General features: G+C 46.6%; 1 protein-coding gene across 1 annotated transcript; it reads left to right on the plus strand.

Moving 5' to 3' along the window:
• Window positions 1-290: 290 nt before the first annotated feature.
• Window positions 291-25,811, plus strand: LOC136661060 (very-long-chain 3-oxoacyl-CoA reductase-like). Its single transcript, XM_066638081.1, has 12 exons — window positions 291-305; window positions 1,201-1,272; window positions 1,509-1,584; window positions 2,300-2,410; window positions 3,427-3,491; window positions 6,587-6,631; window positions 6,727-6,761; window positions 11,484-11,565; window positions 13,011-13,076; window positions 15,393-15,539; window positions 24,935-25,027; window positions 25,743-25,811. The coding sequence occupies exons 1-12, from the start codon at window positions 291-293 to the stop codon at window positions 25,809-25,811; spliced, it is 876 nt and encodes a 291-aa protein (XP_066494178.1).
• The last annotated feature ends 26 nt before the right edge of the window (window positions 25,812-25,837 follow it).

Here is a 25,837-nt window from a genome sequence, read left to right on the forward strand (position 1 = left end):
CAGCACCTTCCTAGAGGTTTAGCAACTCTGCAGGCACCTCCCTGAGATAGAAGAATAAAAGAGCCTGCTTGTGCTCCATCTCTCGTGAAGCTGTCTGATCAGGGACAGTGTATGCTGCTGAAAAAGAGAAGCAATGACTTCCAACAGCACTTTCTGTCTCAACCTGGCACTGTCTATCCTCGGAATTATAACTGTTCTCCGTCTCCTTTGGCAAGCTGCTTGTGGCTTGGGATATCGGTTGAGGATTTATGTGCTGTCAAAAGAGTGGAAAGGGGTAGACCTGGCCAGCTATGGACCTTGGGCAGGTGAGTGCCTCTTTTGTGCCATCTTCTCATGGGGAATGGAACAGAGGCTGAATCCTGTGCAGGTTCCCCGCAGCTCATTGATTAATAAGTTAGATTCATCTCTGAAGACCTTTAGATTGACTTAAAAAATGCATTCATTCAGTCATTTCTGCCCAATGTTGCATGTATGCAAGTGATCAAATGTGCATACCTGTGAGCTGGGCAGAAATGGGTTAATTGAGCAAGACATTTAAAAGAAATGACTTCTTATGAATACATGTTGCTATAAACCATGGCAGAGGGGAAGCCAAAAGCAGATCACCACTCTTGAGATGATGCCTGCTGAGACTCAGGAATGCATCCTCTCAAAACAAGGAGAGCCTGCCTTTTATCTTCCAAATGATGGTCTTGTTTGGATGGATATTGGTGCAGATTTAATTAATGGACTAAAAACTCTGACCCTCAATTGGCTCAGGAAATTGGATCCTGCACTTATTGGCACACGGTCTGGGTTTGCCTTGTTATCAAGTCTCTATTCTTGTTCTCACCCATTCTTCCGTCTCCTCTGTCTGCGCATTCATCATGTTGTCTCAGCACTTATTCACTCAAACCCAACACTACTCCAACCCGATCCTGCAGCCTGGCTCCTTCACCAGATCTGTCTCCTGGGGTTTGTGTCCAGCTCTGACTGTATCCCCAGCACTCTTTCTTTGCAGGGGTGGACGTGTGCACCTGGGGTTCCACGGGTTGTATGTGATGCAGTTGGCACCTCTTCCTGCACTGAAATGACCTTCATGCAGAAGCCATTGTCACAAAGGGGTCCTCAGATGATGAACTTAGGAAGTTCTTTGGATTTCTGACAAGGATTGAACTTCTTGAGTGAAACTCTTCCGGGTGACATTCCTCTTGTTCATAGCTTGTCCTTTCTGCCTCCTTTGTAGTGGTAACCGGAGCCACGGCGGGGATTGGAAAAGCCTACGCGCATGAGGTGAGTGGACTATGATGTTTGAAAGGATCTTAGAAGGGTCCTCTTGGGCATGCTTAGGTTCATGTACGTTCAAGGTGTAAGCAAAGAGAAAGACACAAGTGATCCAGGAACCTTCCGACAGGAAAAGGAGCACAGCAGGCACTTTCACACTTGGTGATTGGCCTTTCCTAGCCCTTTGCAGCTAGTCCTTTGCAGCTAACCCTTTGATCTCCTGACTCTCCTTCTTGGGCTTCCAGCTTGCCAAGAGAGGCCTCAACGTGGTTCTCATCAGCCGCTCCCTGGAAAAGCTGAAGCAGGTGGCTGCTGAAATTGGTAAGTAAGAAGCTGCACCTGGGAGGCGGAGGTGACTGGGCAAGCCGCTGGGTCCAGCTCTCAGAAATGGGACTCTTTCCAGAGCTCTGGGATCCTGAAAGAAAAGATTGCCAAAGTAATTACTGACACAGAAAGTTGGAGCCATGTTGAAGGTTGTGTTTTTATGATGACAGATTGATAAGTATGCTGTTCTTTTGCTATCTCATTGTTTTTTGTTATAGGAAGAGTGTGCATTATAAGAGGGGAGAGTGGTAATGGGAGATGGGGAGGGCAGACCAGCACTGGAAGGGGGCGTGGACAGCGGCATAGGCTGCTGTTTGATCTTATCCCCCTTCCCAGGCCTGATCCACCGACATATGGCTCTTTGGACTTGAGCTATACTGGTGCAGATCCAAGTACTTCCATCGCGGCAGTGGCTGCTTACTTCAGGGCAAGGGAACAGGTGTCTCCTAACATCATGGAGACCTCCAGCTGCCTCTCTTTCCATGCTGCATACAGTGGAGGCCGTACTGGTGCCGCTGCAGCTCGGCACAGAAAGTTAGTTAGGATTTGGCTGTTCTGCTTCAGAGACATAACCGGACAGGCTGTTCGGACCCCTGCAAGACTGGACACCTGCATGTGTCAGACAACTGCTCAGTGTTCCTAAGTCTGCCTGTTGGTCTAGTGACCTGTTCTGGCAAGGCAGTTCCAGCATCTCTTTGCCTTCACTTCCCAGAGGAACAGCACGGCCGAAGCACCAGAGTCATCCAGATGGATTTCACCGAGGGATCGGAAAGCTATGAGCCGATTCGAGATGCTCTGCAGGGCCTGGAGATTGGCATTCTGGGTATATGCACATTTTCCTATTTATACTTTTTATTATTAAATCTTGCAACATGCACACTATGGGAGCAATCCTAACAGCACAATAGGCCAGCACAAGTCCCAGCCCAGCAGGGTAGCACACGTTAGCGCCTTCTCGGGAGTCGGCTGGGCCGGTGCTGGGTTGCGTGCCAGCCCACGGAGGCTGCATCCTGCCTCCTCACCAACATGGGGAGGGAGGGTTGCATCAGCCAAGCTTGGCCAATGCCCAGGCCTGGGGAGGGCAGGAGGAGGCAGGAGGGAGGGGTTCTGGGATGGTGGGAGGACGGGTGGAAGGCGTTCTTGGGGGCAGGTGGGCAGGGAGCAGCAGGCAGGGCTGGGACCCAGCTGTTATGATGGATAACAACCCCATTCCCTGAGCAGTGTGGAAGAGCTTGAAGCTGCTCCGTTCTCCTGAGACTTGTGCCACCTCCTGAGGTGGCATTCTTGGTATATGCACCTTTTCCTATTTATACTTTTTATTAAGTTTTTTAGTAAAGCAACGTGCACACTATGCGCACAAACCTAACAGCACAATAGGTGCTGAGGTGACACAAGTCCATGGAGACCCACTGGGGCTGTGGTGTCTTACCTGGGAGTAAGGGGAAGAGTTTCCCCTTGCCTCCTGCTGAGCCACTTCTGACCCCAATCTTGGCTGGACTTGCCTGTTCCAGCGCAAGATAGGAGTGAGCTGTATGTCCAGCAAGCAGTGGAGAAATCACTGGAAGTCCCTCCCACAGAGGGTCAGAGAATATCAAAATGGGGAGAGGGTCAATTTTTTGAAGATGGCTCTTGGTTTTCCATTAGAACATGTTGTGGGTGCATCAGGCTGGTGGTCTCTAATATTAACCCAGGTTCCAGCCCATCATCTCGAAGTTTGTGCCTGAGGTCTCTTTGTGCTCCTCTGCTTTGTTGCTGAGCGAAGGTGGAAGGGTGGTGACTCTGACCCTCTGGCCTTCTGTGTCTATGTGACAACTCACCACCTGGTCACTCTTTTTACAGTGAACAATGTTGGCATGACCATTCTTCAGCCACTGTGTTTTCTAGACCTCCCTGACATTGACAAGGTGAGTTTGGTCTCAACCAAAGACCGCCTGGCACCTCCCTGCCTGTCATCAGCTACCATCATTTGTTCAATCTCTCCTGCACACAGTTGGTGGTTCAGTGCATTGTGACATGTTGGCTGTCATCTCTGGGTTGTAATCAACTGAGCATGTAAAGTACAGATACTACAACACTTGTTTGTGGCTCCCCTGTCCACCACCCCATATTTCACAGGTCTCAAGCAGGCATGTAATGAGGCTCTTACATGCCCCCGCCCAACACTGGGTCTTTTTAATCACTGACCCTGAGCTGCTGGGTTCCTCTTCCTAGAGCAAATATCGTGTGGAATTAGGAATTCTAACCTTCTTGGAAACAATTTTCAGAGAGATTGCCATTCTGTTGCTGCAAATAGGGCCAAATGTTAATTTGTACACCTTAACCATGAACAGTACTATGGCTGCAGTCTTATATATACTCACCTGGGAGTAAGTTTCCTGTAGACATGCATAGAGGTTTACTGAAATCTCGTCCCCTCTGTCTTCCTGGCGTTTCACGGGCTTCTTATTATCAAGGTAGTTGACATTCTACTGTTTTCAGCTTTATTTTTTTGTATTGGAGTTTATTTTTTGGTCGGAGTTTCCAGATAGGGCTTCTCTAGGCAATTCTCAAGATGATTAGGAAACACATTCTGTGCTATCAGATCTGGCTTTTGGTCTTTGCCCTCATTTGGATGGGCAAATGGCTGCCTGCGATTGAAGAGGTGAGGCACTGGAAGTGAGAGGCACACAGAAAGAGGCTGTGACTGAGTGGAAGCTTCTTGTGCCTCTGTCTTGTCTTTGAAACATCCCTCTCTTGCATGGAGGAGCCAATAAACGCCGTAACCAAAGGAGCAGGTTGTTTTAAGGACACTATTTTGATTGAAAAGTGGACTTTAACGTCAATCAATTTTAAAACAATGTCCCCTTGGCAACTGCTTGTCCTGTGTTGTGGGATTCTTTTCAGCTTGTACAGCCTGAGGATGTGGACAGACTCCTTTGGAGTGTGAGGCCATCTGCCTGCCTGCTCGACCCTTGCCCAGCTTGGTTGATAAGAGCTGCCCGGGGTGGGCTGGCTGAGTGGACAGGGAGGGTGGTCAACTCTTCCTTAATGGAGGGGACGCTACCACTCGCTTTGAAACGGGCGGTGGTTCGCCCCCTCCTGAAGAAGCCCTCCCTGGATTCCACTGTGTTGGATAACTACCGGCCAGTCTCCAACATCCCGTTTCTGGGCAAGGTAATTGAGCGGGTGGTGGCGTCCCAACTCCAGAGGGTCTTGGATGAAGCGGATTATCTGGATCCTTTTCAATCTGGCTTCAGGCCGGGCTTTGGGACGGAAACCGCCTTGGTCGCCTTGGTGGATGACCTACGCCGGGGACTGGACAGGGGGAGTGCGTCCCTGTTGGTCCTGCTGGACCTCTCAGCGGCTTTCGATACCATCGACCATGGTATCCTTCTGGGCCGATTGGCCGAGTTGGGAGCTGGAGGCACTGTTTTGCGGTGGTTCTGCTCCTACTTGGAGGGTCGGTCCCAGATGGTGGTGCTGGGGGATGCCTGTTCGACACCCTGGCCCTTGAGATGCGGGGTGCCACAGGGCTCAATTCTGTCCCCCATGCTATTTAACATCTACATGAAACCGCTGGGAGAGGTCATCCGGGGGTTTGGAGTGGGGTGCCATCAATATGCCGATGACACCCAGCTTTATCTCTCCTTTCCTCCAGACTCCAGGGTGGCGGTTGAGGGCCTGGAGCGCTGTCTGGAGGCAGTGAGGATCTGGATGGGGGCTAACAAGCTGAAGTTAAATCCGGATAAGACAGAGGCTCTCTTGGTTCGGAAATCCTCGATGCTGGTGCTGGACTATCGGCTTGCGCTGAATGGGGTTGCACTCCCTCTGGAGGAGCAGGTCCGCAGCTTGGGGGTCCACCTGGACTCGCAGCTGCTCCTGGATTCCCAGGTGGCGGCTGTGGCAAGGGGGGCCTTCGCTCAGCTTCGGCTGGTGCGCCAGCTGCGGCCGTACTTGGATCGTGCAGACCTGGCCACGGTGATCCATGCCTCGGTGACATCGAGATTAGATTACTGTAACGCGCTCTATGTGGGGCTGCCCTTGAAGATGGTTCGGAAACTGCAACTAGTGCAAAACGCGGCGGCCCGTGTGGTTACTGGAGGTAGGCGGTTCGACTCTGTCAGTCCGCTTCTCCAGCGGCTGCACTGGCTGCCCATTCGTTTCCGGGCCCAATTCAAGGTGCTGGTATTGACCTTTAAAGCCCTATACTGCTCTGGACCAGGGTATCTTAGAGATCGCCTGCTCCCGTACAATCCGGCTCGCCCTCTCAGGTCATCAGAGAAGGCCTTCTTACAAGTGCCGCCGCCTAGGGAGGTACGTGGGGCGGCTGCAAGAAATAGGGCCTTCTCAGTAGTGGCACCAACGCTATGGAACTCCCTTCCCCTTGACTTAAGAATGGCTCCCTCTCTTGAGACCTTTCGGCAAGGCCTGAAGACCCTTCTGTTTAAACAGGCCTTCTGAGTTCTTGGCCTTTTAACATCTTTTTAACATCTTTTAATATTTTTTTACAGGCCTGATTCTTTTATGACTTGCTGCTGCTCTATGCTCTTTTTACCTTTTTTTTTTTACTCTGCTGTTTTTAGTATGTGTTAATATGTTTTTATTTGTTTTTAAATTGTTTTTAATATGTTGTAAGCTGCCTTGAGTCCCTTCGGGGAGAAAGGCGGGGTAAAAATAAAGTTATTATTATTATTATTATTATTATTATTATTATTATTATTATTATTATTATCATCATCATCATCATCATTATCATTATTATCATTATTATTATAATTATTAAAACAAACCTTGAATTCAAGTCTTCAAGACTCAGGCTCTACTTCTGTCAAATTCAGACTGTGGCCGCTCTTTCTCTCCACCTTTTACTAGCTGAAGTGTCCTGTGACGCTCCAAAGGCTGCGGAGAGATGCCCAGGTGGTATGGAAAGTCGAGGCCCCCTTGGTCTCTCATCAGCTGCCAGAAGCTTTGTGACAAGACAATAACCAAGACAGTCACACTTCTTTTCCTTCTCTTACAGTATATACCTGACTTGGTGAACTGCAATATACTTTCTACATTGAAGGTGGGTGATGTATGGATGAACGGAACATGGAAGGGGAAGGTGCTTGGGCCCCATTTCCCATCACTGACTGTGTGTCACTGCTCTTGTTCTCCTAGATGACACAGATCATCCTTCCTCAGATGGTTGCCAGGTAGGCGAGGAGGGAATCTGCACCCCTCAGAACCTGCCTATACAGTATTCCAGAATGACACCTGTGAGGGCTTCTGCTTCCTCCAAGGAAACTGGATTTTGATTGGGGTTGTCAACAGTATAGGAAAAAAGTATCATGAGCAGATGTCAAAATTGTTTATTGTATTAGCTAAAAGCCCTCACAATGAGATAAGATAAGATAAAATATATGGATCCAAGTATACATCAAAATAGAAACAATGATAAAATGATAAAATGAGGTCAAAATCAAGCACAAAGGCACCTACACCCATCATATTAAGGAATCTCCTTTACAATCTACTGCTGTTTCCCCCAGGTAGTTGGCACAAATAGTTCTGGCAGCTTTGGCAAACAGCGCTACGCTATAAGTGACCAATGGGTCACAATGGGAAAGCAACCAACACAATTTCATTTGTGTGTTCTCCCCTTGAAGGATAGCCAAAATAGGCTCCAAAAATCTTACCCTAGGGTTTTGATAAAGCTAGCAATGAAGCAGGTAATGTACAATATCCTCGATCTGTCCTGCTCCACAAATACAAAACCTCAAATGCCTGGGAATGGACATATATCTGCCATCTAGAACTGCCGTTGGCATGGTTTGGAAATGCAGTTCAGTAAACGCCTTTCTCAAAGAGGCAAAGGTAAGTGAATATAAATATTGCACTCTTGAGTGACTTGGTTTCAGGAAACGATACAGCTGAGAAAAATATGAAGATCTTACTATATCTAAGTCCTGATCATTATCCAGTTTGAACATCCATTCCTTCAGCATTTGTTTAATTTCAGAAAAGACAAAAATGTCAGTAGAAAGAGCTTTAGATTTTAAGAGCATTTGCACCAAAGTAGCCCAATCTCCTCTTCTCCAATGCTCAGCCAAACAGAGTTTAGGAAGACGATTTTCTGGCATGTTCAACATTCTCATAATAAGAAATTATGGCTACGGCAGCTCTGGCCTTTATAGATACCATACCTGTCTCCATTCTGAGAAATGCTGCCGGAGTAGATGGGGGAACTGCCAAAATGTGCTTCAAAAATTTATTCTGAGCAACTTCAGGAATGTGTATGTTGTTCTGCTTTATACCCCAGATCTCTATACCATATAACATTTGAGAAATTACTCTTCCCGAAAAACCTTTAAAGCTGGAATTACCAAATTACCTCCTCTGGAATGGAAAATTTTTAGTAAGGCATAGCTTGATTTTTGTGCTAATGTTTTAACATTTTGAAGTTGGGATTTCCAGCTATTTCTTTCGTCAAAGAATACACCCAAATATTTGAAGGCAGGAACTTGTTCAATCTTGTGATCACCCAAAGTCCAACTAAATTTAGGTGAACGCTTGCCAAAAACCACTATTTTAGATTTGGTGTAATTCACCCTCAATTGCTCCGAATCACTAAAATCTTGTAGCTTGTTTAAAATTCTCTTAAGCCCTTTCCTATTCAAAGATAATAAAACAATGTTGTCCGCATAAATAAGGGTTGCAATCTTAAGGTTTCCAATTGAAGGGGGGAAATGATCTGCATGAGTTAGAACATTTACAATGTTGTTAATATAAAGGTTGAAAAGAAGTGGGGCCAGCAAGCAACACCTTTGGTAGAACGAATTTCCTCCGTCAATCTTCCATCTGCACTAATTCTTACCCTCAAAGTAGTATTAGTATATAATTCCTGCATTAAGAGCAGCAGCCTCCTATCAATATTAGTCCCAGCAAGCTTATCCCATAGACGATCCCTAGGGACTGTATCAAATGCAGAGGAAAAGTCTATAAATGCTGCAAATAGCCATTTGCTTGTATATTTACAGATTAAATGGTGAAGGACAAAGATTTGATCCACCGTACTATAGCCTTTCCTAAACCCAGCTTGTTCTTGATGTAAAATATCACTTTCCTCAACCCACTTTACCAACTTCTGAAGGAGATAACGACAGTAGATCTTAGAACTAATGTCCAGTAAACTAATTGGGCGATAATTCTGGGGGTTAGAATTATCCCCTTTTTTGTAAACTGGAAAAATAATACTCTGCCTCCAGCCTTCCTGGAAAAGTCTTGTAGCATTAATGTAAGTAAATAATTTGGCAAGGAGAGGGGTCCACCATTCAATAGTGGTCTTATACGCCTCGGGAGGAATCATGTCCTCTCCAGGTGCTTTTCCTGTTGCTAGAGCATCTATAAGTTCACCTACTTCCTGTTCTGTGACTGGGGGCCATTCTGGTGTTAATGCCAAAAGCGACTGGCTATTGCTAACATTATTTTGCCTGGCATTGGCGTCACTATCAAATATATTACTAAAATATGAACACCATGTACCGGCAGCAATACAGTCATTCATTTTACAGCTAAGACCCAAATTGGGAGGTGAAATTAAAGACCAAAACTTTTTTCATTCTTTTCCATGACAGCCTTCCCCAATTCCGTCCACTGAGCTGACATATGTGCACTCTTTTTTTGTTTCAGAAGTTCCTTATAAGTTGAACGACATTGGGTCGAAGCATCTAAATCTGAAACTAGCCGAGTTTGTCTTGTCTTCCTAATCAATCGAGTCAGACTTTTTTGGCCAATCTACATTCCTTATCAAACCAGCTACCCTGGTAGGGGGCAGAACCAGGTTCCCGTGTCTTCTGAACTAATAAAGGCCTTAACATTGAAGTAATATAGTTAAGGCTTTCTATAGGATCCATGTCTCCTTTAACAACGTCCCTATGTAAAACCACAAGATTAGGACTGTTTAATAATTCCTGGATTGATAAATCCATAGTGGGGGACCATTTCAATGGTTTCCCCACAACAATAGTCCTGTCAGCCCAATCAGTGGAAATAAAAGGCAGCTGAGGGATTTCTGTGGATATAGAGAGACATACAGGTAAATGATCACTATCAGGACGATCTAAGATGTCATAGTTCAGCTTAAAAGATAATAACCTGGTGGAACAAAAAATATAATTGATGACACTTGCTGCCCTACTTTTTTTTAAGAAAGTGAAATAACCCTTTGAGTTATCCAAAAAACTGCCATGAAGGCAAGTTAACTGAAAAGATGACATTAACTCAACTAACCTGCTACCTTGTGTATTAGCCACCTTATCTAAGGAGGAGTGATCAGATAAAAAGACTTCATTATGAAGCACAGAGATGGTTCTGGTCCCTGGCACATTGAACCCAAAATGGTTGGTTGGCCACATCACATAGTTTAGAAGCACTGATGTAGCATACTTAGCTAGAAAGAGACATTTGCTTGTCTCCCTTTGCTCTTTTCCAGTCCTTGGGGTCACAGTCTTTCTGGTGCCAAAAGGGCTCTTTGATTGCTGTAAAGCAGGGGTGCTCAGTACGTCGATCGTGATCTACTGGTCGATCTTGAGGCAAAATGAGTCGATCGCGGAGCCCTGTCTCTCCAAACTGGCGCGGGAGAGGCAGCGCTGCTGAGGTGAGGAACAAGGTGAGCGGCCGTGGCCTCTGCGCAGCCCTCCTCGGGGGCGCCTTGTTAGAGCCTCAGCCGCAGTCCCTGCATCGGGGGCTGCTCTTGTAATGCGGGGGCATTCTGTGGCAGGACTGCCCTCTGCCTGGCCCCCTTTTGTGGAGGCAGAGAGCAGAGGCAAGGCAGGTCTGAGGAGGGGGGGAGGGCACCTTATTAGAGCCGAAGCTGCGTCAGGGGCTGCTCTTGGGCTGCACTACTGGGGCTGACTCCTGAGTAGACAGGCAGAGGAGCTCCTCTCAAGCTGCTCCCCTGTCCATGCATCCCTGGGATGAAGCCCCCTTGACTCTGCTGGGGCTGACTCCTGAGTAGACAGGCAGAGCAGCCACTCTCCTGTCCATGCATCCCTGGGATGAAGCCCCCTTGGCTCTACTGGGGCTGACTCCTGAGTAGACAGGCAGAACAGCTGCTCTCCTGTCCATGCATCCCTGGGATGAAGCCCCCTTGACTCTGCTGAGGCTGACTCCTGAGTAGACAGGCAGAGCAGCTGCTCTCCTATCCATGCATCCCTGGGATGAAGCCCCGTTGACTCTACTGGGGCTGACTTACCTTTCCCCTGTTTTTGCACTGGTATGTATGGAGATCTGCCCCCCTCCAACTTCCATCTGTTGGTTCTGTGTGCAAGGGGTTTTGCACTGGTCTTACTGTGATGTCTATATAGAGATCTTCCCTCCCCCACACCTTTCCCCTGTTTTTGCACTGGTAGGTATGGAGATCTGCCCCCCCCCCCACACTTGTATTGGAATGGAGGAAGATCTGGTGAGGAGGTAGATGTGGTGTCAGCAGTGGCCCCTTTAAGGGTCAGGCCTGGGCATCCAGCAGCGTGTGCTGCACAGCTGCAGCCACTTGAAGGCAATAGGGCCCTCAGGGATATAAGAGCACCTGAGGCAGGAAGGGTTTGTGGGTTGTAGAAGGAGTGCAGGTTGACTTTGGAAGCTGACGTTGTGTTGTGCAATATTGGCTCATGTGGTTATGCAAGGTACACCAACATACATTGTACACATAAATGTTATATGTTATAATGGCGCGAACATTGTAAAAAAACTCTGGTAGATCTCCGGGCCTTGCTGGGTTTCAAAGTAGCTCTCGAGCCAAAAAAGTGTGAGCATCCCTGCTGTAAAGGCATCCCTGCCTGTTCCCTCTGGAATATTTTGGAGAATCTTGGTTTGCATTGGATTCCTTGGGGAAGGGCAGATGTTGCTGTAACTCACCAGAATGACTCTCTCTGTAGGAAGAAGGGGATTATCATAAACATGTCTTCGTTACTTGCCCGTCGTCCTATCCCCCTGCAACAGATATATGCTGCATCCAAGGTGAGTAGCATGTACACCTCTGTAACCCTATATCTTCAGGTTCAGGCTGTCAAGAGGACATATTTTTCTGGTGCAGTTCTGTGGCCTGCTGAAGGGAAAGGTGCCAGCTCCCAGTCAGTTGAATCACAGTAATAATAACCCCCTTCCAGGGGGTTTCTTCTATCTTTTTCCCCACCATGCCTGCAGCTTCTCTGGAAGGGAAAGAGGTGGCTTGGGTTGGAGGGGCACTTGACTGGTTGCGCATGAAAAACTTGCTGGTGTGTTCCTAGCTTAAGCAGAAAAAGAGTAAGAACTACAGGAATGAGTGCATTTCTAAGGGGCTACACCTGCCATATGAAAGGCTGCTCAGGTGTGCCCTGTTCAGAACTTTTGAGATGCCCTCCTGCAAGTTGAAGAACTCAAAGGGCTTGAACACAAGATGATACAAGGAGGAGGAGCCATTGACTGAGCTTTTTCTTCTTCTGTTAAGATGACTGGTGATTTTCTTGTTGTGGCTGATCTTTCCGGATCCTTCCCTTCCCAATAGATGGGGAAGATGTCACACACAGGGTGAGAGAGGACTCCAGTGGCATAGCTAAGGATCGTGTAGCCCAGTGCTGAACTCAGAATGCCCTGGTTGTGACGTCACACTTGGCCTTTTAAAAAGGGTGAAAATGGGGGAAAATCTGCCTCCTCCCCCAGCAGCTAGCTGCCCACTTGCTCTGCTGCCTCCCCCCCAGGCTCCCCCCATATCAACAACTTATTGGTTCCCTGCTGTATCATAGGAACACGTAATTGGCTTTCAGAATGAACAGTCTCAATGGTCAGTTTTGAGTTAACCAAACATAGTTTTTGTTACATAATGCAGTTGTATTTTTATTTTTGTTATTTGGCTGTAACTTTTGATATAATAGAGATATTTTGATGCTGTTTGTTTCATTGTATTCTGCATTAAATTCCACATTGAATGGTGTATAACATGATGGTGTTATAAAACCAAAGTTTTAACAATTTTGGTCACTAGTGTTCAGCTCAGATTGCTGCCCTCCCTTATGCTTGTGGCCCAGTACAATTACTACCCCCTGCACCCCTTAGCGACACTACTGGAGGACCCAGAATGGGTCCTCTTGCTTGTCAGAATGACTCCAAGTCCCTCCTGCTTTTCACACGGAAGCCTTCAAGGACAGTAGGGCAGGCATACAATGATTGTGTCTAACATAGGATTGTGTGTTGATGTATCACCAATACATCCTTTCAGCATGGAAAGTGCTATAAATCCATTCTTTTCTTTCCTGCTACCACTGTGTGTCCTTCATGACCTTCAAATAATCTACTTTTCACATAAGTGGAACATGCAGCTTGATTGTGCCCTTGTCAATTGAGACCTTCTTTTGAAGAGGTTGCTACACCTTGAATGCTCACAGAGGTATTTTCACCCTCAGACTCTGACTTTTCTGCCCTTTCAGGTATTTATAGATGTCTTCTCCCGAGCATTGGACGGAGAATACCGCTCCAAAGGCATCATTGTGCAGGTACTGTTGATTGAGCCTCCTGTTCTTATCCCAAGCAATCAAAGGACAATCGGACTTGTGGCAGACCACTCAACAGGGCAAAATTCTTCCAGTTAAGAAATTAGGATTTGCCTATGGGATGGCATTCTTCCTGGTCACGTCCACACTGTAGGTTCCTTCCAGCTGTGGACACCCTGTGCTCCCACCACCTGCAGCGAGGAGAATTAAAACAAAGGGTCTCCTTAATGTGTGATATAGCACTCTTGTCTAGCAATGTCCTTCCCCACAACCAAGATCAAAGAAGTCCCATTCCACAAGGCCCCTGCAACATTAATTAGTGGCTTCCTCCTCCTTTTTCACTTTGAATGTAGCACGGTCAGGAGCACAATGAAATGTGTCTTACAGCGCAATCTGACCTTGCACTGGAACAGGCAGGCCAGGACAGCTGCGCTGTATCCAGTGCAAGATTGGGGCCTGAAGTGGCTCAGCTGGAGGTAAGGTGAAACTCCTTCCCTTACCCCCGGGTAAACCACCACAGCCCCAATGGGCCTCCTCGAACTTGCACCACCTCTGGAGGTAGCATAAGTTTGAGGAGAGTGGAGTGACTTGAAGCTGCTCCATGCTGCTTGGGGAACGGGGTTGGGATCTGGCATAACAGCTGGCACCCAGTCTCCTACTCCTCACCTGCCTGCCCCAAGGACCGCCCTCCACCTGTCCTCCCCCCACCCCGGAACACCTCCCTCCCCGCCTCCTCCCCGCTCACCCCAGACCCCTATGTCGGCTGAGCTTGGCTGATGCAATCATCCCTTTCCAAGTTGGTGTGGAGGCAGGATGCAGCCACCGTGGACTGGTGTGTGTCCCTCTGTCGGGGTTCCCCTCCCACAGGTCCCCAGCTTACCCAGGGAGAGGACTTCTGGGTCAGAGGATCAGAGAGGAAGCTGGTGGAGCATGGGGCCACCTCCCCACACGCTGCTTGGGCACTCCAGTGGGTGGCAAAGCGCAGCAAAGGAACACTGCGTGCTGAACCCCCCGCTTCTCCCTCCACCTTGGAGGAGGAAGGGGGGAGACAGGACGCAGGCCATTCGGCTGCTGGGCAGCTGCCTCTCCCCTGCCTCGGGGGAGAAGGGGAGCACTCCTGCCTTGCCGGGCAGGGCACCTGGCTGTGACATCGGGAGCCCCCAGCTGGACCTCCCGACGTCGTCTGCAGAGCTACAGGACCCAGGTGGGCAGGGCCAGCCCACCCCCCAAAGGCAGAGACCAGGGCAGAGGCAGCAGCCTTCCCAGCCATCTCAGGAACAACCCTGACAGCTCCAGGTGAGAGGAGGTGGGAGGGAACCAGAGAGAGGAAGGGGAGGAGTGCTGGTAATCCCAGGGGAGGGCAGTCCCAGAGACAGGCTCTTTTTGTACCATCCCTGTGAGGGAAAGGGAGGGGCCAAAGCGGAGGGTCTGCCCTACATAAACCTGGAGGCCAGGGATGACAATGCAGTTGGGAGTTAGAAGAGCAGGCAGGAGGATCTGCTGCTAGCAGCCCCTGCTCCTGACTGACAAATGCTGCCAACCCAAAGAGGGGGAACCAGGTGACACAACCCCCCCTTCTTCTGGTGAACTGTTCTGAGGCCTCCACAAGGGGGTCCCCCTCGGAAAGGCCAGGCGGGCCCTCCGCTCCCCTCCCACCACAGGGAGGCCTCACACCCTCCATGGCCCAGCTGACTCCTGAGGAGGTGCAAATTTGCTAAGGGCATGTTTGCAACCCTCCTGGCCTGGTGCAAGTCCACACTGGCCCAAGGTGCAATCAGGATTGCGCCCTTAGTTAAACAACTTTAGTATCCAGGGGCAGGACCAAGGAGAGGAGGAAGCAAGCTTGTTTTTATTACTTGTTCCCTTCCATTGTTTTATTTTATTTTGTGATAGTGTTGTTTTATTATAAACAGGAAAAATGAAAATAATAATGAAAGGAAGACAACAATTAACCCCCCCCCCCCACAGGAATTGCCTAATTAAGAGACAGCCCATCACTAATTCCCCAGTGATTCTGAACTGGAAGCAACAAAAGGGACAGAATTGGCAAAGAGGTACCAATGGTAGAGTAACTTCTAAAAACCTGGATTGGCATTTTGCCAGTCCATACACATTTATTGGCAGTCAGAATATGAAGCCTCCAGATTGTCAAGGTCTGGGAAAAAAAAGTACTTGAAGCCTAGACCTCCAGCCTAGAACCTTCTGCCAACTGAACATCAGGCTGCAGTTCCCAGCCCCTGAACTGAGGAATCCTAAGTTGGGGAAGACAAGCATGGATTCAGACATGGTCACCCACTCTAATGCTCCTTCCTTCCGCAGTGTGTGCAGCCCGGTGTTGTTGACACCAGTATAACTACCAAGGTTGTAAGATATATGAAGATACCGGCAGATGTGTTTGCACACAAGGCATTGGATACCGTGGGGCTCACCAACAGAACCTCGGGCACACTTAAGCACAGCATTACGGTGAGTTCAGTGTGTGAGTTGCTAGGTAGATTAATGGATAGTGGCAAGCCCTTGTTTGCTTTTTATCCTCTATACAGAAATGTGAAGCAGCAACATATTTTTGGTCTGCCTCTGGGGCAAAGTCCAAACATTATTTAGTTGTGGGTAGTTTTATTTCCCACTTCCACTTGTTTTTCATGTTTTTCACCTCCACTTGTATTTCCCACCTCCACTTGTTTTTCATGTTACAAAATGCAATTGGAGAGTCTGTAGTTTGCCTCCGTAGGTGAGATGTGGAGTTTGCAGAACTATTACCAGTATGTGTGCCATTAATGCAGTAATAACTCTGCTGATTCTCAGGCAAACATTAGAGGGGAGCAGAAACCAGTGAGCACATGAAGGCGAGTTCCTCCTATCAGTCTACCCAAGGCAGCTACCTCAGTTGGCCTCATGGATGGGCCGGCCCTGCTGATATTAGTTGGTTTCCTCTCCGAGGGCCTTGGGAACTGCAGCTTGTGAGGATGCTGAGAATTCTGTAACAGAGAATTTGGTGTATCTGTGCCTCTGGCCTCCTCCCAGAACCAAGCATTTCCTGGGGAGAGGAAATAAATTTGAAGCCAGTTCTGGCTAATAAGGCTGCAGCCTCATTACATCCCCCAAACTCTACTCCTTAGTCGCCTTGGGTGCCCCCCAGGGAGAAAGGCAGATCGCAACTCCAATAAATAAATAATAATAAATACTCCTCTTGCTCAGAGAAAAGCCTCACTCAGCCTTGCTCAGCATTTTCCTTCTTTTCGTTTGCCTTTCAGTGGCTCCTGGTACGGACATTATTTCCCCAGTGGTTGCAGTTTTCATTCATCGGGGATGTTTTAAGTTTAATCTTGTTCAAGAGTCTGCAAAGGCAGGACTAGCCTGCCTTTCTGGAGATCCACGAGGGTATGGGGCATGGCCCAATGCCCTGGCCCTAAAGCTTTGTTTGGGTCTTGTTCTCCTGCACACCGATGTTGATGAGAAGTTTCCCACCAAGTTTCAATTGCAAATATGACAAGCTGCTTCCCCCCCCCCCCCGCTTTTTTGGGAAAGGGTGAGAACCATCAAAGCGAAACAACTGGAAGCTGGTTGAAACTGATTTTTCTCCTGGCGCTCATTTTTCGCTGGTTTTGTTAAGTTGCTAAATGATGATTGCCCATCCGGAAAAACTGTACAATGTAACACGCCCTGTCTGTGCCAGGCAGAGGCTTGGTTTTTAGCTCTGCTGCCACGACTGCCTCTCGTTTTCAGCTGAATCTTTTTTTCTTTACTTTATTGATGAATAACAAAATAAAAAAGATACTATCGTAAAATGCAATATTATATATGTATTTTTAAAATACCTATAAAGGAAAAAGGGGGACAAAAAAGGAAAGAGTATAATGCCCCAGGAAGCATTTGCATAACACCAGAACCAGGGGACATCCACGAAAGTTGGGAGAGTTAGGACAGACAGAAGAAAATATTTCTTTACCCAGTGTGTAATTAGTTTGTGGAACTCCTTGCCACAGGATGTAGTGATGGCATCTTGCCTGGATGCCTTTAAGAGGGGATTGGAGGAATTTCTGCAGGAAAAGTTCATTACTGGTTACAAGTCATGGTAGGTATGTGCAAGCTCTTGGCTTTAGAGGTAGACTGCCTCTGATTGCCAGGTGCAGGGGAGGGCACCAGGACTCAGGTTGTGTCTGTTGTCTTGTGTACTCCCTGGGGCATTTGATGGGCCACTGTGGGATACAGGAAGCTGGACTAGATGGGCCCTTGGCCTGATCCAGCGGGGCTCTTCTTATGTTCTTATAATAAGGAAGGACAAAAATGCCAAAGTTACATATATCCTTATACAGGCGTGCACCGTTTAACAACCATTTGCTTAATGACAAACCTCATAAATGACAGTGGTCAAAGCACAATAAATATGCTCTTAATGAGGCAATTGCATCTCCCATAGCCTGCGGCAGAGTGACTGTACACAACTGAGAGGCTCTTAATTCAAAGAAGAGGCAATCTATCTCCAGTAGCCTGTGCAGCCAGCTAGTGTCTAGCACAGAGTGTCTGTTTACACCACAAAGGCAATAGTTTGGACTGGATGTTCACTTAATGACCTTATCACATAACAACCAATTTGGGGCCAATTGGAAGCAGCCCAAGGCCTAGCGTCTAGAATGAGGCTAAGGACAGTGAGGGACTCTGCTGCTGCTGCAAGTGTCACTTTCCAGGAAGGCCGGGAAGTGGCAGGCGAAGAACGCACTGGTGTAGCTAAGGGGGTGCAGGGGGTAGCAATTGCACCAGGCAACAAGTTTTAGCCTGTGCACCCAGTTAGTATCTGGCAGGGAGTGTCTGTTTACACCACAAAGGCAATAGATTGGACCGAATGTTCACTGAATGACCTTATGACAGCGAGGGACTCTGCTGCTGCTGTATAATGTAATGCACCCTGTCTGTGACAGGCAGAGCTTGGTTTTTTGCTCAGCTGCCATGACTACCTCTTATTTTCAGCTGAATCATATTTTCCTTTTCTTTATTGATGAATCATAAAATAAAAAAGATACAATCATACAATTCAATATGATATACAGGTTGAGACTAATTATTTACATGGGTTCCTTTCCAAGCACTCGTATGGATGGCAAAAAAACGCACTATAGCAATTCAATTTTGAAAAATATAGTTTCTTTGCTCCAGTGATTTAAAAACAGCCTTGCTGACCTTTGTGATGTAAGATAACAGTCATTATGACGACAACCCAACAATCAGTCTCTCTCAAAGTGCTTAGAAAGGCTTCATGCCAGCCCCTCCCTTCACCAATGCAAAGTATCTTTCTTTCAGTGCTCAGGGGGAAGGCAGGGAGAGAGAGAGGATTGATGGATTGTCAGCCAGCTGCCCCCCCTCTCCTCTCATTAAGGAGGAGTTTAAAAAACTGAACAGTTTTTTAAATTGATTTTAAAGGGGTGCATTTTCCCCCTTCTCCAGGGATCAGCGCTTTCCTTCTTATTTACAGGGGCCATTCCTGTTGAGTCAAATCCTTGTATAAAAAATTTGTGTATAAATAGGCTGGACCTGTATGTATATTAAAAAACCTATAAAGCAAAAAAAAAAAAAAAAAAAGAGGGGGAGAAAAAAAAGAAAAGACTATAAGAAGGAAGAATAAATATGCCAAAGTTACAGATTACAGATATCCTTATATATAAAACTAGGATCGCTGGCAGGTCTATACATAAATATCTAGAAAAGACTTCCAAATACCCAAAAAGTTATCTATAAAAAATTGTCTTCTATATGCAGCAGATTCTGATATCGAAAGAGCCAGGAGATCCTCCATCCATTGAGAAGCCCCAGGCAGGCACTTGTCCTTCCAAGTCTTGAGTATAATTCTTTTAGCAACATTAAGGGCACAGAGAGACCATTTTTGTTGTCCTTCGGGTACTTCTTGTGGCCTGTGTCTGTGGCCTCCTGGCCTGCCTGTTCCAGTGCAAGATAGAATTGCACTGCACATTATAAATAAAGACAAATCATACAGCTCTACAAAATAAAACAAAATATTGGGCACACAGGAAAAACTGTCTGATCTTAATGGTATTTTTTTATGCTGAATTAAAATAAGTTACTGACTTTTCTTTATCACACAGAGATATTTATTGACACACAGGTTAAATCTGAGAAAAATGTATATTTATGTATAGCACTGATCATATTACCTAAAAAGTGACAGTCAATGATTTTCTTTTGTATTTATGTACTTGAAGAATTTATACCCCGCCTTTCTCCCACATCAGCATCGCTCAAGACAGCTTACAGAATAAAAACTGATACAAATTATATTGAAAACACTATCAGAAATGTAAACATAAACAGTCCAATGGTGACCTGCGCTGGTAAAAACCAGGCAAAAGCTGTTGTGAGAGATCGGAGCCCAAGATTAAAGGAAGGAGCCGGAGTGTGTGCTGGGAAAAGCTCCGGACATTTCTTCATGTTCAGGGACAAGATTCCCAGACAGTGGTGTCGCTAGGGGGTGCGGGGTGTGTGGTCCGCACCGGGTAATGTGCACGGGGGGGGTGACGCGCACTGGGGGGTGATGCACTAAAATCATGGTGGTTAGGAGTAGCCCCATCATATTATATACCGTTGGTTGCGGAATGTCGAGCGGAAGGCAATGCAAAAAACCAGAATGAAATATCTCCTTTCTATCAAAAGTTATGGCCGAAAAAACAGGAGAACAAAAAATGCATGGATCTCTATGGAAAATGAAAGTGAGTCGTATCACGCATTTACTCGTGAGCAGGCAAACTTGCCTTAGCCCCTTAGGAAAGGGCGGGCTGAGAGGAATCCAAAGACACCAGAAAGGTCCTGATGCAATGAATGCAGCCCCCAAAAACATCTGAGAAGGAAGTCCCTCCCTCCATGCAGATGAATGTATTGAGCCCTATGGAAAGCCTCATGGTCGCATTTACTCGTGAGTAAGCAAACGTGCCTTGGCTGGTGTAGAAGATCAGGTGAAGGAGAGTGCAAGGCTACCAGAATGGTCCTGATCCTATGCACCTGGAGCTAAACAATTGCTCCAGAAGGCAGCCTCCCCCCCCCCCCCACTAAAAAGGATCAAAAGAGGCTTCAGCTGATAAGGTGAACTTTTTTGAGACTTGCAAAGCCAGGTGGATCCTGACAGTGATCTGGTTTAAACAGAAGTTCTTAAATTGAACTGTGCTCTGGGTAGGGCTGAAAACCTTACTGGTTTTGGAGGGGGGGTGTTATTGCAGGCAGGCTACAGAGGAAATTCACTTGGTGGAACAGGGCTGGCTTCTGCTTATTTAATTATTTGTTTTACTTTAATTATTTATACTTATTTATTTTAATTTGCCTGATGATGTCACTTCCACCATGACATCACTTCTGGTGGGTCTTGGACAGATTGTCATTCTAAAAAGTGGGTCCCAGTGCTAAAAGTTTGAGAACTGCTGCAATAAGGTGTTAGTAAATTGACACCCTGGGGGTGTGTGTGTGTGACACCACTAGTGACCAAAATCACTAAAATCAGTTTGGAGGAATAATACCAGCATGTTACATATCAATCAATGCATAATTTCATGCAGAATGTGTTCTATCTTTGTTCTATCAAAAGGTACAGCCAAAAAACCAGTGGGGGCGGAATGATGGTACATCCTCACACCCACCAACCTGGGTGTTGCCCCGCCCACTGCATGGGGGATGACGCGCTGGCATCCCGCATTGGGTGACGCGAACCCTAGTGACGCCACTGTTCCCAGATAATGAGGAAACAGAAAGTTTCTCTCTTCATCACACCCTTCATGTGAAATTCCTATCTCTGAGATGTCTCAAGGTTTGGCAAGGTTTACTAAGATCTTGAGGTCAGGTGTTTGGGATACTGAGGTATGCCCAGGATAAACAGTGAGTATTATTCCTACTGGCTAACCTATTGAGATGTGCTGTGAAAGAGCTTCACAGTCTGATTTCTGCAGAGCCCCCAAAGCACCAGCGGTGGCAAGCCTGCTTTTTTGGCATCTAAAACTGTTGGTGAGTCTAGTGTTGTTATCTAGATGACAATCTTAAGTGCACGAGGCTGGCAGGTGTGGGTTTCTTCCTAATGCACAGTCCCCATGCTGCAAATGCTATGTTGCAAGTGATGGTAGATGATAGCTGTGGTGTTGCAAAGCCATCACCGATCAGATCACAAGAAGAGGATGTGCTAACAGTGATCATGTGATAAGAGTTATAGGGATGGACCAGGGGTGGGCAAACCACGGCCCGGGGGCCATTTGTGGCCCTCGGGAACCCCAATTCGGCCCTCAGGAAGCCCCCAGTCTCCAATGAACCTCTGGCCCATTGGAGACTGTTGGAACCCATGCTCAACTGCAACTGCCAGTTGCAACATCCGTAGTTGTCCCAAGCACTTCAGTTTCTGACTTGGTCTGTAGGTTTTTACTGTGCAAGAGGAGTGTGGCACACAGTTCATGGATCTCATGTGTATTATAAGTAAGCTCAGTAAAATGCATTCATTCATATGTTCCATCTCTAATGTATGCATTTGTTCAAATTTATTCAAATTTGAAATGTAAATTCTTTTGGCTGAAAGTGTCCAAAGAATTAGAAAAAAGAGATTAAAATAAGGGGGAACAGGACATGGATCACTCCACTTTGTTTCCGTCATACACAAAGTGGAGAGGCGCTCTTGGGGAGCCATTGCCCCCGAGCCTTATTTTTCTCTTTTTAAAGCCTCCTCTTCTGATGCATTTGCACCTGTTTGCTAAGTAAGCAAGTGTGAAGTGCACGCTCAGAAACCACAAGGGGGAAAAGCACAGAACCTGCTAGCCTTGTCGGTGGTAAGGGAAGGTGTGAAAACAAAACCTCCGTGTGTGACTTCTTCCTCCTTCCTGTGTGCTCAGAAGTGCTGCGAGGACAAGGAACTGGCCTGAACAGGTTCGAAGATGAGGTGGAAGGCGCACCAGTGCTGCACAAGGCCAAACAGATATACATGTGATGCAACCACATTTTTACACCTCCCTGCTGACTGAAGAAACTTTAGCTGGTTAATCATTATAGTTTGGAAAGTGTGTTGATGAAATATGCTTGCAATCAATGCATGCAACTTTGGAGGGACTGGCAGATGCAGTTTCCCTGAGTAACTTACAAAATCAATCCATGCAGTTAATTAATACCATCTTGTTTTTCTACACTGTTATCAGGGATACCATCCCCCCTAGTACAAATACTTACCCACACTCACCCAGGAGTAAGTCCCATTTACTATCATTGTTAAAAGCATATACATAGTAACTTGATAAAAGCACAGATCTGTAACATTTCCCCAAATGCATTCACATACTATGTGACATATGCATGCATGGACTATGGACATATGACAGCATCAAGTCCAATATATTAAAAATAAAAAATAAAATATTGAAATGGATGGGGACCCACCTGAATTTGGCTGGCGACCCACCTAGCGGGTCCCGACCTGCAGTTTGAGAAACACGGCATTATAGCATCTACACCAATGCATTCTGGGGTGACAGTGGGGGAGCATGAAACCTGTAAGCATGTCATTAAAGCTATTTTTCGACCGATTTGGTATCCACTGGCGGTTCCAAAATGGATAACAAGGCACAACCTGTGTAACAGTGGATAATCGTGGATAACAAGGCACACAACTTGTATAAACCTGCTAACTGGATAAGAGGCACTTTTTCAAGTGGGTGCTCCTCTTTTATTTAGCAGAAGAAGAGTAACTGGCCCTCCTCACCCCAGCAGTGTCTTTTCTAGTGTCTATCTGCTGGTATTCTTTTGCATCTTTTTAGATTGTGAGCCTTTTGGGGACAGGGATCCATTACTTATTTGATTTTTCTCTATAAACCGCTTTGTGAACTTTTCATTGAAAAGCAGTATATAAATACTGTTAACAACAACAACAATAATAAATAAATAAATAAATAAATAAATAAATAAATAATAAACTTTATTTATATCCCGCCCTTCTCCCTAAAGGGACCCAGGGCAGCTCTAAAGGGACCCAGGACGGTTAATAATAATAATAATAATAATAATAATAATAATAATAATAATAATAATAAGTTGCTAAAGGTTGCATCCCTAATGCAATGGCATCAAATGATATATTATCTGGCTCTTGCAACACAATTTCGTGCTCCACACCTGCTGTGTGGGTTTTACCTGGTGTGATTTAGTCTGATCATCACAACAGTCTGAAGAAACCTTTATTAACCCACAAGATAGAGACCACATGGACAATGGCCCTTTCCTATCCAACTGGCTGCCCAAGAGGCGGAGCTGCAATACCTCTTATACCTCTCCAGGTGTTTCCAACTACAGATCATTCATATCGATGGTGGGCAACCTGTTGTGACTCTTGATGTCAGGTAGGTTAAAAGAGTGTTAGTTGCCTCATCTGCCCAGCTTTGCTGGTCCTCCTCCTCTTACTCTCTTAACTCAGAAAGCAAGGGTGTGGGGGAATAGAGCAAAAAAGGAAGTGTGGAGGAAAGGAGTGCAGTGGCAACTACATATACATCCACCTCATGGTGGCATCCTAAGAACAAAAGAACATAAGAGCAGCCCCACTGGATCAGGCCATAGGCCCATCTAGTCCAGCTTCCTGTATCTCACAGCGGCCCACCAAATGCCCCAGGGAGCACACCAGAAAACAAGAGACCTGCATCCTGGTGCCCTCCCTTGCATCTGGCATTCTGACATAGCCCTTTTCTAAAATCAGGAGGTTGCGCATACACATCATGGCTTGTAATCCGTAATGGATTTTTCCTCCAGAAACTTGTCCAATCTCCTTTTAAAGGCATCTAGGCCAGATGCCGTCACCACATCCTGTGGCAAGGAGTTCCACAGACTAATTACATGCTGGGTAAAGAAATATTTTCTTTTGTCCGTCCTAACTCTCCCAACATTCCATTTTAGTGGATGTCCCCTGGTTATGGTGTTGTGTGAGAGGGAAAAGAATGTCTCTCTATCCACTCTATCCATCTCGTGTATAATTTTTTATGTCTCAATCATGTCCCCCCTCAAGCGTCTCTTTTCTAGGCTGAAGAGGCCCAAACGCCGTAGCCTTTCCTCATAAGGAAGGTGCCCCAGCCCCGTAATCATCTTAGTCGCTCTCTTTTGCACCTTTTCCATTTCCACTATGTCTTTTTTGAGATGTGGCTACCAGAACTGGATGCAATACTCCAGGTGTGGCCTTACCATCAGTTTGTACAACAGCATTATAGTATTAGCTGTTTTGTTCTCAATACCTTTTTCTAATGATCCCCAGCATAGAATTGGCCTTCTTCACTGCCGCCACACATTGGGTCGACATTCCCATCGAGCTGTCCACCCCCACCCCCAGATCCCTCTCCTGATCTGTCCTAGACAGCTCAGAAACCATTAGCCTATATGTGAAGTTTTGATTTTTTGCCCCAGCGTGCATGACTTTACACTTACTTACATTGAAATGCATCTGCCATTTTGCTGCCCATTCTGCCAGTCTGGAGAGATTCTTCTGGAGCTTCTCACAATCACTTCTCACAGTCATGCTCACCAGTAAGCAGAACAGGTGCACAAGGGCCGGCCCACAGCTCAAGAGAACAATGCGACTGGCTTCAAGTGGCAGGGCTACCACAGGAGACTTTTGAAAACTGAACCTGCTGCCGCTGCCTCCCTCCAGCCCACCCCAGATGGAGCCGCTCCCTTTAAACAAAGCAGAAAGTGTGAGGTACACTAGATGTGTGTGTGTGTGTGTGTGTGTGTGTGTGTGTGTGTGATTCCACTTCATTTTGTGCTTGTCACGTGAGGACGGAAATAAGGAAGCAGACCAAAACAAAAAAATGCTTTACCCAGCATGTAATTAATCTGTGGAACCTTCTTTGCCATAGGATATGGTGGTGGTCTCTGGCCTCGATGCCTTTAAAATGGAATTGGGCAGACGTATGGAGGAGAAGTTCATCACAGGTTACAAGCCACGATGGGTATGTGCAACTTCCTGGTTTTTGAAGTAGGCTACCTGAGAATGCCAGGTGTAAGGGAGAGGTACAACAGGATGCAGATATCTTGTGGACTTGTCTGCTCCCTGAAGTATCTGGTGGGCCACTGTGAGATACAGGAAGATGAACGAGATAGGCCCTTGGCCTGATCCAGCAGTGGTCTTCTTATGTCCTTATCCCTGTCTTCTGTGTATTTTTCATAAAGCCCCCAACACATCCCTTAAGATGTTTAGCTGTGGATCATCCACCAGAATGATCCAGTATGTGTGAATCAGCCTTTTCAAAGAAAGGAAAGTTACCTAGGGAGTGGGGTGGGGGAGCAGGAGAAAGTTGCGCAACTCTTGGTGCAGAAAAATGTTTCTGCACTGGCTCACTGGTGGGTTGACTGAAAATATTCAGAAATCTTTTGTACTTAGGTGTGAAACCATAAGTGATGGGCGAGAATGAGAGAGGGTTGTCGCCCTGCTGTGCGCACAAAACAGAAGGTTCCCTACCAGTGTTCATTCCCTTAATTGTTCCAGACTATCACAAGCTGCACAAACTCCACAAGTTGTGGAACTACATTTTGGGAACGAGTTTCCCTTTTGCCGCATCATGCTCTGAGGCAAGATAGAAAACTCTTCCATGAGGAAAAGTTTGCCTTAGAAGCCTGTCCACTGTCTTTTTTTTTTTTTTTTCCCCTTGTGGCCATTTTTCTTAGGAAAACTGCAGCAAAGAAAATTCCCTCATCCACCATCATGGCGCCATCATCATCCTGAAGGTTCAGTAGCCCTTTGTAGTATTTAGTACCCAATA

The sequence above is a fragment of the Tiliqua scincoides genome, chromosome 10 (assembly GCF_035046505.1).
Source record: "Tiliqua scincoides isolate rTilSci1 chromosome 10, rTilSci1.hap2, whole genome shotgun sequence".
NCBI lineage: Eukaryota > Metazoa > Chordata > Lepidosauria > Squamata > Scincidae > Tiliqua > Tiliqua scincoides.

Excerpts from the sequence above, each read along its gene's own strand:
- LOC136661060 (XM_066638081.1), top strand. Across the intron at positions 6,632-6,726 it reads ATATACTTTCTACATTGAAG|ATGACACAGATCATCCTTCC; the intron begins GTGGGTGATGTA and ends TTGTTCTCCTAG. Across the intron at positions 13,077-15,392 it reads CCAAAGGCATCATTGTGCAG|TGTGTGCAGCCCGGTGTTGT; the intron begins GTACTGTTGATT and ends TTCCTTCCGCAG.